General features: G+C 42.2%; 1 protein-coding gene across 1 annotated transcript in view; it reads right to left on the bottom strand.

The window, feature by feature from the left end:
• Positions 1-13,534, bottom strand: part of LOC135553856 (guanine nucleotide-binding protein G(o) subunit alpha-like) — a 33,123-nt gene that overhangs the window by 997 nt on the left and 18,592 nt on the right. The window contains exons 8-10 of the mRNA XM_064985787.1: positions 10,316-10,445; positions 9,916-9,987; positions 5,913-6,000 (exon numbers count right to left, since the gene is read on the bottom strand). Coding sequence (XP_064841859.1) covers positions 5,913-6,000; positions 9,916-9,987; positions 10,316-10,445 — 290 coding nt within the window. The remainder of the gene's footprint in view (positions 1-5,912; positions 6,001-9,915; positions 9,988-10,315; positions 10,446-13,534) is intronic.

The following is a 13,534-nucleotide window of genomic DNA, read 5'->3' as shown; positions in this document are numbered from 1 at the left end:
GTGTATAAGTGAGGTGTTATCGGTCTGCCATGATAACCCCCCTGGCAAGACATTCTGGCTCCTGAGTGGCTGTCTGAAATGGTGCCGTATAGACCTCTGGTCAGAAGTAGTGCACCATGTAGAGAATAGGGTGCACTTTAAACCCCAGCCATTGTCTTGTACCTTGATACTCCCATTGGGAATGTTAAGAGTAGGATTCCCCTCATGCTGCAGGGGAAAGTGCAGTAGTTCCAGTCTAAAGAATGTGGCAGCGTAAACCGGAATGTGGATACTGGATGTATGTTGGAGGGGATTCCCATAGAAAACACAGTAACACAGGAATGCCTGCAAAGGAGGGATTATCCATATGGAGAAACCAGTCCCAGCTTTACAATGACATGCAGCTTATAGCCTTTCTAAACACGATATACATGTATAACGCATGTCATGCTCTATAAAGGGTTCACACAAGTGGCAGAACTGTGTGACAACCACCAATGTCAAATATACCATGACCCACTTAAATATTACAAACCTGTGCTTTATAAAAGGGTGTCATAAGCACAGCTTAATAAATCATTAAATTGAGGCTTCACAAAGCATTTAGAACCTTGTCATGCATCTTGGTAGAGCATTGCAATGTCAGGATAGTGGGTTTGAGTCGCGGGACCAGCCATATGTTAAAATGTATGCACGCATGACTAAGTCCCTTTGGATAAAAACGTCTCAATGGCAAAATTATTATATTTCACTAAAACACTTCTAGGACGGCCCAGCCGTTTTCCCTCTTGGGTGCATAGCCGATATTGACCTCGACATTCCGCAAAATGACACAGGCTCTAAAGTCCTGTCATGCACAGAAAATGTTGTAAAGCCTTTTAAAACCATTTAACATTTGCCCAATTCTGGGGGTTGTCGTCTTTCCTGGTTTTCCCCTTGTTTTTTTCTCACACTTTAATACAAAACACTGAACTGCTTAAAACAATGTTTAAACTGAATCAGGGGGCAAATTTTGAGCTCTAAAATATATAATCATAAAACTAGACATATACAGTGCCGTCGGAAAGTATTCAGACCCCTTGACTTTCCACATTTCGGCAGGTTACATCTTTATTCAAAAATGTATTAAAGTGTTTTTTCCCCCTGATCAATACACACAGACAAACCAAAACAGGATTTTAGAAATGTTTGCTAACACTCCCACTGTCTGCCGACTTCTTTTCTCTTGTTTTATTTAATAGGATGTTGGTGGGCGGAGTTGGGGGGTGTATTGGCACCTCAACACCCCATTATCACCATCTATGCACGCATGCACTCACACACATCCCATTGTTACTTGGATATAGATTACTTTATTTAATAAATATATGTTTGTTATTTCTGTCATGACGTTGGCCTGTTGGGGAGGTTTATGACCCCAATAAATACCTTTACCCTTTTTCCCCCTCTCTACCGATGTGACTATTGAAAATCCCTTTGTTAACAGAGAGTCTGGGAACATCAAATGGTGGGAAACTGAACCCTATTTGGGTAATCTAACCAGTTGAAAATATGCGTTGGTACTTAATGAATATGATGTCAGATCAGTTGGCGTCAGACATTATTACTGATGATAGTTTGTCGTCCTATCTTGGAAAGTCTACACATTCTAGTTATCAGATTCACATGGAATTGTGCAATTTTAAATTGTTGTTTAAATATGAAATGTAATTTTAGCTCCTAAGTGAGAGAAATGGTTTTGAATGAGTGAACTATGCTCAACTCAGTGGCCCCGCCCATGTGAACAGACATCGGTTGTAAACTATGAAACACGGCCCTCTCCCCCAACCCTATATAAGCCCCTTTACGAAAATGTAACTTCCTGTTCCAAGGACGTGGACTTGCGGTCCCTGCATTAAAAAGAAGGTCACCTACAGAACTAAGCCAACATCAGCGTGAGCTCTGGTTGAACGACAAGAACATAACGAAATTAGCATCGAATTTCAACGTGAAGATGACGGTCAACACACCGAAAGGATGAAATTCGACTATACCAGTCAGAATATAGCATGAGCTTAAAAGTATGGCAACTTGGTATGAACTTTCAACTCTTATTCACTAAAGAAGTGATACCCTCTCCGTCCGCTAAACGTGGGCTTGGAGAGGACGGACAGAGTATCCATTCACCACTAGACATTCTTCAGAGGATCAGAGAACCATGCTGGACCACCCCGCCTTCTATCTACGACCAATCTACCGAAGCACAGCTCAGAGTAAATATTTATTGCATTTTCCTTTTTCAAATGGGTGGTTATTTAGAATGCATAAGACACTGTATTTACGATAGCATAGCTGCCTACGGCCCGATAGAGACATAACTTCTCCCTTTGTTCTTTAGTCTTCCTGCTCTTTCACTCAAACCCAACCCCCTTTCTTTGTGTAACCAGCCGTATCCGTTCCTTCCGCTAGGGACGTTTTCCTTGATGACATAATTTGCAATCAATGTATGATCAATTCTGTGTAGATGTAATTGTGTGATTTAGGTATTTAGTAAATAAATAATTTAAACCAAATTTTGTATTGCTGATTCAACTTGTTAGCCAGGGTTCGTGAAGATAACCAATAATTTACAACTTTCAGATTAGACTAAATAAAGTGACGATTAAATTGACTGCTATTGAGGTAAAAGATTGCCAGGTCTTTAAGAGTTTATTTGGAAGATAACAGCTCTAAACATTATTTCTTGGTGCCCCGACATTCTAGTTAATTACATTTACCTGATTAGCTTAATCAGGTAATATTAATTACAGAGAAATTATTTTATAGAATAGCATGTCATATCACTTAATCCGGCATAGCCAAAGACACAACATGTCTTTATCTCCCCATCGTCTCCCTCTGTTACAGGGTACGAGCCAGTTCATAACAGGTGTGACACGACAAGCTTGGCACACCTGTATTTGGGATGTTTCTCCCACTCTTCTCTGCAGATCCTCTTAAGCTCTGTCGAGTTGGATGGGGAGCTTTGCTACACAGCTATTTTCAGATCTCTCCACAGATATTCGATGGGATTCAAGTCTGGGCTTTGGCTGTGCAACTCAAGGACATTGAGACTTGTCTCAAAGCCACTACTGCGTTGTCTTGGCTGTGTGCTTAGGCTCGTTGTCCTGTTGGAAGGTGAACCTTGGCCCAAGTCTGAGGTCCTGAGCGCTCTGGAGCAGGATTTCATTAAGGATCTCTGTACTTTGCTCCGTTCATCCATGCCTCGATCCTGACTAGTTTCCCAGTCCCTGCCGCTGATAAACAATCCCACAGTATGACGCTGCCACCACCATGCTTCACCGTAGGGATAGTGCCAGGTTTCCTCCAGACGTGACGCTTGGCATTCAGGCCAAAGAGTTCAATATTTGTTTCATCAGACCAGAGAATCTTGTTTCTCATGCCTTTTGGCTAACTCTCCCAAGTGATTTTTACTGAGGAGTGGCTGCCGTCTGGCCACTACCATAAAGGCCTAATTGGTGGCGTTCTGCAGAGGTGGTTGTCCTTCTGTAATCTTCTCCCATCTCCACAGAGTAACTCTGGCACTCTGTCAGTGTGACCATCGGGTTCTTGGTCACCTCCCTGGCCAAGGCCCTTCCCCCATTGCTCAGTTTGGCCGGCAGTCAGTTTTAGAAAGAGTCTTGGTGGTTCAATTTTTTTTTCCATTTAAACAAAAATGGAGACCACTGTGCTCTTGGGGACCTTTAAATGGTGCAGAAATGTTTTGGTTCCCTTCCCCCGATCCGTGCCGCGACACAATCCTGTCTCAGAGCTCTACGAACAAGTCCTTCAACCTCATGGCTAGGATTTGCTCTGACATGAACTGTCAACTGTGGGACCTTATATAGACAGGTGTGTGCCTTTAACTCATGTGCAATGAATTTAATTTACCACAGATGGACTACAATCAAGTTGTAGAAACATCAAGGATGATCAATGGAAACAGGATGAACCTGAGCTCAATTTCAAGTCTCATAGTAAAGGATCTGAACATGTGTAAATAGTTCTATTCATTTTTAAAAGAATGTGCAAACATTTCTAAAAACCTGTTTTGCTTTGTCCTTATGGGGTATTGTGTGTGGATTGATGAGGAATATATTTATTTTAATCCAGTTTAGAATAAGGCTGTAACATAAAATGTGGATTAAGTCTACTTTCAAATGCACTGAATAGCCACCAGGATCCATATTGACCATACAGTTGAAGTCGGAAGTTTACATACACTTAGGTTGGAGTCATTAAAACTCATTTTTCAACCACTCCACAAATTTCTTGTTAATTAACAAACTATAGTTTTGGCAAGTCGGTTAGGACATCTACTCCGTACAATTGTATACAGACAGATTATTTCGCTGTGTCACAATTAAAGTGGGTCACATTAGGTTGACTGTGCCTTTAAACAGCTTGGAAAATTCTCGGACAGGCTAATTGACATCATTTGAGTCAATTGGAGGTGTACCTGTGGATGTATTTCAAGGCCTACCTTCAAACTCAGTGCCTCTTTGCTTGACATCATGGGAAAATCAAAAGAAATCAGCCAAGACCTCAAAAACACCTGAAGGTACCACGTTCATTTGTACAAACAATAGTATGCAAGTATAATCACCATGGGACCACGCAGCCATCATAACGCTCAGGAAGGCGACGCGTTCTGTCTCCTAGAGATGAACATACTTTGGTGCGAAAAGTGCAAATTAATCCCAGAACAGCAAAGGACCTTGTGAAGATGCTGGAGGAAACGGGTACAAAAGCATCTATATCCACAGTAAAATGAGTCCTATATCGACATAACCTAGAAGGCCACTCAGCAAGGAAGAAACCACTGCTCCAAAACCGCCATAAAAAAAAAGCCAGACTACGGTTTGCAACTGCACACGAGAACAGAGATCGTACTTTTTGGAGAAATGTCCTCTGGTCTGATGAAACAAAAATAGAACTGTTTGGCCATAATGACCCTCGTTATGTTTGGAGGTAAAAAAGGGGAGGCTTGCAAGCCGAAGAACACCATCCCAACCGTGAAGCACGGGGGTGGCAGCATCATGTTGTGGGGGTGCTTTGAGGCAGGAAGGACTGGTGCACTTCACAAAATAGATGGCATCATGACAAGAAAAAAATATGTGGATATATTGAAGCAAATTCTCAAGACATCAGTCAGGAAGTTAAAGCTTGGTTGCAAATGGGTCTTCCAAATGGACAATGACCCCAAGCATACTTCCAAAGTTGTGGCAAAATGACTTAAGGACAACAAAGTCAAGGTATTGGAGAGGCCATCACAAAGCCCTGACCTCAATCCCATAGAAAATGTGTGGGCAGAACTGAAAAAGTGTGTGCGAGAAAGGAGGCCTACAAACCTGACTCAGTTACATCAGCTCTGTCAGGAGGAATGGGCCAAAATTCACCCAACTTATCATGGGAAGCTTGTGGAAGGCTACCCGAAACGTTTGACCCAAGTTAAACAATTTAAAGGCAATGCTACCAAATACTAATTGAGTGAATGTAAACTTCTGACCCACTGGGAATGTGATATAAGAAAAAGCTGAAATAAATAATTCTCTATTGTTATTCTGACATTTCACATTCTTAAAATAAAGTGGTGATCCTAACTGACCTAAGACAGGGAATTTTTACCAGGATTAAATGTCAGGAATTGTGAAAACTGAGTTTAAATATATTTGGCTAAGGTGTATGTAAACTTCAACTGTACCCGAAGAATACACACGTGAAGAGGTCTTCACAGCTTTATCTAAAAGCAATGGTGTTGGCTAAATCAGCATAGGAATAAAACAGATTGATTATTTTAGGAATAATGCAAAAGACAGAATTTCTTTGACAAGTACAATTCTACGTTTTTGGATTGACTGACTTGGACAACAGCAAAAAACAAACCAGAATTGATACCAATATTATTATTTTACCTTTGTAACTAGGGAAGTAGAGTCGCAAATGCCTTCCTGAGTTTAAGATCTTCTCCTGGAAGAGGTCACTTTTGTTCATTAACAGAATCTGAAAAAGATTTGTTGACAATACAAAAATATATCATTCTGAGACTAGAGCTTCATTGCACAAGCATAAATAGCTAAATCAATGTCAACATTTGAACAATTTGAGGACAAAGATAATAAAATCAATAAAGCTGCATTTCTAAAAGTTCTAAAAGTAAACCTTTAAACACTATCCCAAACATTCCTTCTACTGTGTCACTCCTGACCTATACCAACTCACATGACACACAATATCTTCCTAGAAGAGAACCAAAAACACTGACATAGTTTTTCAATTCAGGGTCCACAGCTGGTGTCAAACCTGTGAAAAGCACAGTAACAAATAAACAGTGCATTCAGAAAGTATTCAGACCTCTTCCACCATTATGTTAAAGCCTTATTCTAAAAGGATTTAAGGTTTTATTCTCCATCTACACACTACCCCATAATGGCAAACGTTTACATATTTTTAAAAAGAAAAACAAGTATTCAGAGCCTTTGCTATGAGACTCGAAATTGAGCTCAGGTGCATCCTGTTTCCATTGATCATCCTTGATGTTTCTACAACTTGATTCTAGTCCACCTGTGGCAAATTCAATTGATTGGACATAATTTGGAAAGGCACACGTCTTTATAAAAGGTCCCACAGTTGACAGTTCAAGTCAGAGCAAAAGCCAAGCCATGAGGTCGAAGACAGAATTGTGTTGAGGCACAGATCTGGGGAAGGGTACCAAAACATTTCTGCAGCACTGAAGGTCCCCAAGAACAGTGGCCTCCATAATTCTTAAATGGAAGAAGTTAGGAACCACCAAGACTGTTCCTAGAGCTGGCCGCCCGGCCAAACTGAGCAATCAGGCGAGGAGGGCCTTGGTCAGGGAGGTGACCGAGAACCCGTTGGTCATTCTGACAGAGCTCCAGAGTTCCTTTGTGGAGATGGGAGAACCTTCCAGAAGAGCAATCATCTCTGCACCACTCCACAATCAGGCCTTTATGGTAGAGTGGCCAGCCGGAAGCCACTCCTCAGTGAAAGGCACATGACAGTCCGCTTGAAGTTTGCCAAAAGGCTCCTAAAAGGACTATCAGACCAAGATCCTCTGGTCTGATGAACCAAGATTGAACTATTTGGCCTGAATACCAAGCATCATGTCTGGAGAAAACCTAGCACCATCCCTACATGAAGCATGGTTGTGGCAGAATCATGCTGTGAGGATGTTTTTCAGTGGCAGGGAGACTAGTCAGGATCGAGGGAAAGATGAACAGATCAAAGTACAGAGATCCTTGATGAAATCCTGAGCGCTCTGGAGCAGGTTCTCAGACTGGGGCCAAGGTTCACCTTTCAACAGGACAACGAGCCTAAGCACATAGCCAAGACAACGCAGGAGTGGCTTCAGGACAAGTCTGAATGTTCTCGAGTGGCCCAGACAGAGCCTGGACTTGAACCCGATCGAACATCTCTGGAGAGACCTGAAAATAGCTGTGCAGCGACGCTCCCCATCCAACCTGACAGAGCTTGAGAGGATCTGCAGATAATAAAATGGGAGAAACTCCCCAAATACAGGTGTGCAAAGCTTGCAGAGTCATACACAAGAAGATTGGAGGCTGTGATCACTGCCAAAGGTGCTTAAACAAAGTCATGAGTAAAGGGTCTGAATACTTATGTAAATGTGATTTCAGTTTATTTTTAATACATTTGCAAAAATGTATAAAAACAGTTTTTTGCTTTCTTATTATGGGGTAGTGTGTGTTGATTGATGTGGTGGTGGGGGGGACAACAATTGAATCAATTTTAGAGTAAGGCTGTAATGTAACAAAATGTGTAAAAAGTCAAGGGGACTGAATACTTTCCAAATGCACATCATTAGAATGTAAGAGAGAAAGAGATACCAGGAACATAACCTAAAAGGTGAAAGACAAGAGAAATGAGTTGGGAGGTTGGCCATGCCCTACGACAGACACCAAAAATAAGACTTCACTGAGTTACAGTTCATAAGGAAATCAGTCAATTGAAATGCATTCATTTCATCAAATGGCTCAAATCTATGGATTTCACATGTGCATCTGTTGGTCACAGATACCATAAAAAAATGTGGGCGTGGATCAGAAAACCAGTTAGTATCTGGTGTGAGCACCATTTGCCTCATGCAGAGTGATAAATCTCCTTTACATAGAGTGGATCAGGCTGTTGATTGCAGCTTGTGGAATGTTGTCCCACTCCTCTTCAATGGCTGTGTAAAGTTGCTGGATATTGGCGGGAACTGGAACACGCTGTTGTACACATCAATCCACAGCATCCCAAACATGCTTAATGGGTGACATGTTTGAGTATGCAGACCATGGGAGAACTGGGACATTTTCAGCTTCTAGGAATTGTGTACAGATCCTTGCAACATGGGGCCGCGCATCATCATGCTGAAACGTGAGGTGATGGCGGCAGATGAATGGCACGACAATGGGCCTCAGGATCTCGTCATGGTATCTGTGCATTCAAATTGCCATCGATAAAATGCAATTGTCTTTGTTGTCTATAGCTTTTGCCTGCTCATGCCATAAACCCACCACCACCATAGGGCACTGTTCACAACATTGACATCAGCAAACGCTCACCCACACAATGCCATACACGTGGTTTGCAGTTGAGGCTGGTTGGACGCACTGCCAAATTCTATAACGTTGGAGTTGGCTTATGGTAGAAAAATGAACATTCAATTCTCTGGCAACAGCTCTGGTGGACATTCCTGCCGTTAGCATGCCAATTGCACACTCGATCAAAACTTGAGACATCTGTGGCATCGCGTTGTGTGACAAAACTGCACTTTTTAGAGTGGCCTTTTATTGTCCACAGCAGAAGATGCACGTGTATAATGATCATGCTGTTTAATCAGCTTCTTGGATATGCCACACCTGTGGATGGATTATCTTGGTAAAGGAGAAATACTCACTGTAAATGAATTTGTACACAACATATGAGAGAAAAGCTTTTTGTGCACATGGAACATTTCTGGGATTTTTTATTTCAGTTCATGAAACTTGGGACCAACTCTTTACATGTTGCGTTTATATCTTTGAGTGTAATTAACGACAGAAAACACTTGATGACTGAAAACTGATTATGACTCACACATCCACAGTCCAAACGTCTTTTAAAACCTTTTACAGTCTAAACGAGACAAATTAAAACAAGCTCGTTACACGCTTTTTATAAACAGTCCTCAGAGCTGAACTGAGATCACCTCAATTATGACGCCTTGTGTGGTAATTGCCTGTGTCTGAGGCAATTAGAGGCAGTTGTGCCGCCTGCGGCTGGCTGGGCAGAGGTGGTTAGCAGGAGGCACTCTGGGGACTCCATGGGCTTTAATTACATCCACTGTGTTGCCCTCAGCAGGTCACAGCGTTGTGCTTTTATTTAACCTTTATTTATACAGCTCAGTCAATTAAACACCATGATGCGATGGCGACATGTTTGAGCGCTGTGGAGAGTTCAGAAGGAGCCGTGTCATGTGGAACAGAAAGGCCTCTCGGACGTGTAGAATAAGGAATCATGTCAGCTCCATATGTGATATGCCTGAACGTGGCCCTGTGCTCTGCCACACCACATAGACAGTCCCAACATCAAGCACGTGACACAGGAAGTTGTTTCCTCTAAAACCACATTTCAATTATGGGGAGAAAATAAGGTAAGAATTGGGTGGTAGGCTAATCTGATGCTAGATCTGTCAGCAAGGGCAACTTCTACCTGCAGCTGAATGTGGGTAACTGGAAGTGGCCAGAGAAGAAACCATCACTAAGGTGGACAAAGTCATTTGTAACCTTGATTGAGTGTGTAATGGTTTTACTTAAGAGTGACAATGTTTGGGAAAGGCAATCAGTTCGGAGGACTGTGTCATGGCAGACATTTGTTAAGTAGGTGTTGTCAGACAATCTCCATGTGAAAACTTACCAATGAGGTACTTCTGAAAACTATGTTGGTGCAGATGGAGGTAAAGAGTTCAAGGCTCTCTTGTAGCCGATTCTAAGAGGGAGAAAGTGAGAACAGAGAGAGAGATTTGAACAGAGCCAGCAAGCACGAGCGAGACAGATAAAAGGGGGGGGATTAAGAAAATCAATGGTACTGGACATAAAAGATCTAAACAAAGTTTCACTCAATCTGTCAGATACTACTTCAAATATTTCATGGTACCATACACAGCTTTAGGCCATTCTACTGGTTTGTTACATTGTTCTGACGTAGAGAAGGTACTGTAGGGTACACAACATCCCCCTCTACTTTTTAATCAAAGCTGAGACTGAACAGCTCCAACTCCCTTACCTTCTGCTAAATGGTATCTACTATCTATTACCATAGAGCGGTCCTCCGTCAGGGTCATGTCATAGTCACTGAGCGCCACAACAAACAGCACGGCCCGGACACAGTCAAAGTAGCTGAGCCACTTCCTCCTCTTGGTCCGCTGGCCGCCCACATCATACATCCTGTAGGTAGGCAGACAACTTTATTCACAACTTAGAGACATGAGGTGACAAAACAAATTAACAGGCTACAGCTTCTGGTGTAAATCATTTAATTTCCAAAGACTTGTAAAATATGTACATCACCCTCCATGGGGGATATTGTAAGTTTGAGGTTGAAAAGGTTGAAAGCACTGAAGCAAAACACCATAAATAGTGTATGAACAATGGACAGACTTCATGTAACTGATGTAAAGCTGAAGAAAGATTTGACAGATTGGTACAGTCACTTGGGGAGATAGTTATTGGCAGCAGTGGCCAGATGCAACATGTGGTAAGAAAAACAATATTTAAATGTCGTTGTTAACAGAACTTCAATTTCACTAATTATATCCTGTGTCATCTTGAAATGTGATCAACATCAATGAAGCAAAATAGTTCAGAATGTTGAGCATAATTGACTGGAAAAATAAACAATAACTTCACACCCGCCCATCAAATGTTTCCAACTTCCACATTTCATTGATTTGTCCTTCTGTCCACACAAGGTGCCAGGCACAAGGGAAAGGAGTTCCAAAATCAATGGGATTCTGGAAGACGCTGTGCGTACACGTCAATCCAAAGCATCCCGAACATGCTCAATGGATGACATGTCTGGTGAGTATGCAGGCCATGGAAGAAGTGGGACATTTCTCATCTTCCAGGAATTGTGTACAGATGCTTGTGACATGGGGCTGTGCATTATCATGCCGAAACACGAGGTGGAGTTATGGCAAGACAATATCAGGATCTCGTCACAGTATCTGTACATTCAAAATTGCCATCGATAAAATGCAATTGTGTTCGTTATCCGTAGCTTACGTCTGCCCATACCATAACCCCACCACCACTATTCACAACGATGACATCAGCAAACCGCTCGCCCACATGACGCCATACATTTGGTCTGTGCTTGTGAGGCTGGCTGGACGTACTGCCAAATTATCTAAAATGATGTTGGAGGCAGCTTATGGTAGAGAAATGAACATTGAATTCTCTGCAGTGAGCATGCCAATTGCACCCTTCTTCAAACATTGAGACATCTGTGGCATTGAATTGAGACAAAACCGTACATTTTAAAGTGGCCTTTTATTGTCCCCAACACAAGGTGGACCTGTGTAATGATTATTCTGTTTAATCAGCTTCTTGATATGCCACACCTGTCAGGTGGATGGATTATTTTGGCAAAGGAGAAACGCTCACTAACAGGGATGTAAACACATATGTGCACAATGAGAAAGAAGCTTTTTGTGCATATGGAACATTTCTGTGATCTATTTTTGTTCAGAGTATATTAGACCCAGGAACACCAGCAAACACTGGACCACAGGAATAGGCCTACTGCACTCCAGTCTCTAGGGATTAACAACAAGATAGTAGTAGTCTGGTCCCTTATTGTACGTGCTGTAACCAACAACTGAGGATTGTCTAAAGCACAGAGTAGGAGTAGAGCATTCTGGGTAAAACATTTAAACTCTCGAACTGGAAAAGTAGTATTCCATGTTGAATCCCTGTGAAGCTCAGGGTCTTGGTGGCACAGGTCATTGTGATAGTGACCAACCTGCATCTGACGGTCGCCAGGAGTGTGATTACACGACCCTTGTCAGATAAACTTCCGTCGTGTCTCTGGGGTCACATGTTGTTTTAAAACCGGCAGCGCAAAGATAGCCTGGTCCCATAGGGCATACAACTCTTCCATCGGTGTCATGTTATACAATGAACAAACACACAACAGAGAGGACTTGGCTGGATTACCAGGCCACAGCAGCAATCCCTGAGATAACAGTCATTGAGGATTTTTGGAACCATTACAAGACTGCTACATGACTGGGTCTCTGATACACATTCAGAAAAGTTTTGCTTGTCGTGATGAGAAAAAAATAAAAAGTTGAAATTTAATGTTGCTGAAGTTCTGTTTCACAACCAACTGTATCCACGTCTAATACCTGGTAGTGTCATTGATCATGGTTCTACGTGGAAAACACAAGAGCGGAGCTGAAGCATGATGACATGACGTGTTCAGAAGGCTGGAGCACAGTACAAGGAGAGAAGGGGTGTAGAGGGGATTTAGTGGCCATTAGGAGGAAACCTTTTGCTATTCCTTCCCTCTCAGAAGCACAGAGAGAGCGAGCGCATGAGCGAGGGACATCAATATCTCATAGGTCTGATTCATTCCTCAGTATGCCGCCTCCCTTGCAGCTGTCGTGAGAAGGGCCAGATGGGGCCACCATGGGACATGAGCCCAGAGAGAGTAAGGAAATCAGCAGGGCTAGTTTATAACCCAACCCCTTCCCACCCTGGAGATCAACATGCTCCTTTTGTCTACCAAGACACTTTGGGAAAAGTGCAGTCCAACAAATGATTCCGATAATCAGAAGGCATCAACTGTTTACTACATTTGTTTTTCAGTCAAACAGAAGCCCTGCTCTTGGTTTGCTATAAAGCTGAAGGATAGAGCTGGTGAAATGTAACCACTCAAGTTCATAGATGGAACTTGAGCTGCACAAATCCATCCCCACTCAATGGGCAACACTCATTTTGCAAGCGGGGAATAATATTTCAGCCCGGCTCTACAGTACTCATTACAATGGCAAACTCCACCTTCACTGCCCACTTAGCATCCCTGGCTATTATTCACATGTGAAACATTTGGCCACATTCATCATTCAATAAGACCAATTGAATAAGACAGAAAAACATTTGACTGGGAAGTTAGAGGCATTGATATTGCATGGAGATTTAAACGCATACATTTCATTATTGAAGAAATTAAACCGAGGGGGGTTTGGAAAAGTAAAAAGAAATACATGGTTCCATAGAAACACAAAACTAAAACTCTATTAGCATCATATAAACTAGAATATTACCAATAGAGTACAAAAATTCCTTCATTTTCTTAGCTGCCTTCATCCATTTATGCAATTTTGTGCCCTTTGTCCATGGCATCACATTGTGGGAACAAAGTTATATGGCTGCGGTATGATTCACTAAGTTTCACCCACCCCTCCATGTCACAGCAAGCCAAGCCAAGCCAAAAAAGAACAAAGATTAATTCATGGCTCTGAGGAAGGTGT

Source organism: Oncorhynchus masou, chromosome 14 (assembly GCF_036934945.1).
Source record: "Oncorhynchus masou masou isolate Uvic2021 chromosome 14, UVic_Omas_1.1, whole genome shotgun sequence".
NCBI classification, from domain to species: domain Eukaryota; kingdom Metazoa; phylum Chordata; class Actinopteri; order Salmoniformes; family Salmonidae; genus Oncorhynchus; species Oncorhynchus masou.
Note: the sequence above shows the minus strand (reverse complement) of the source record. Positions and strands in the feature narration are given on the sequence as shown.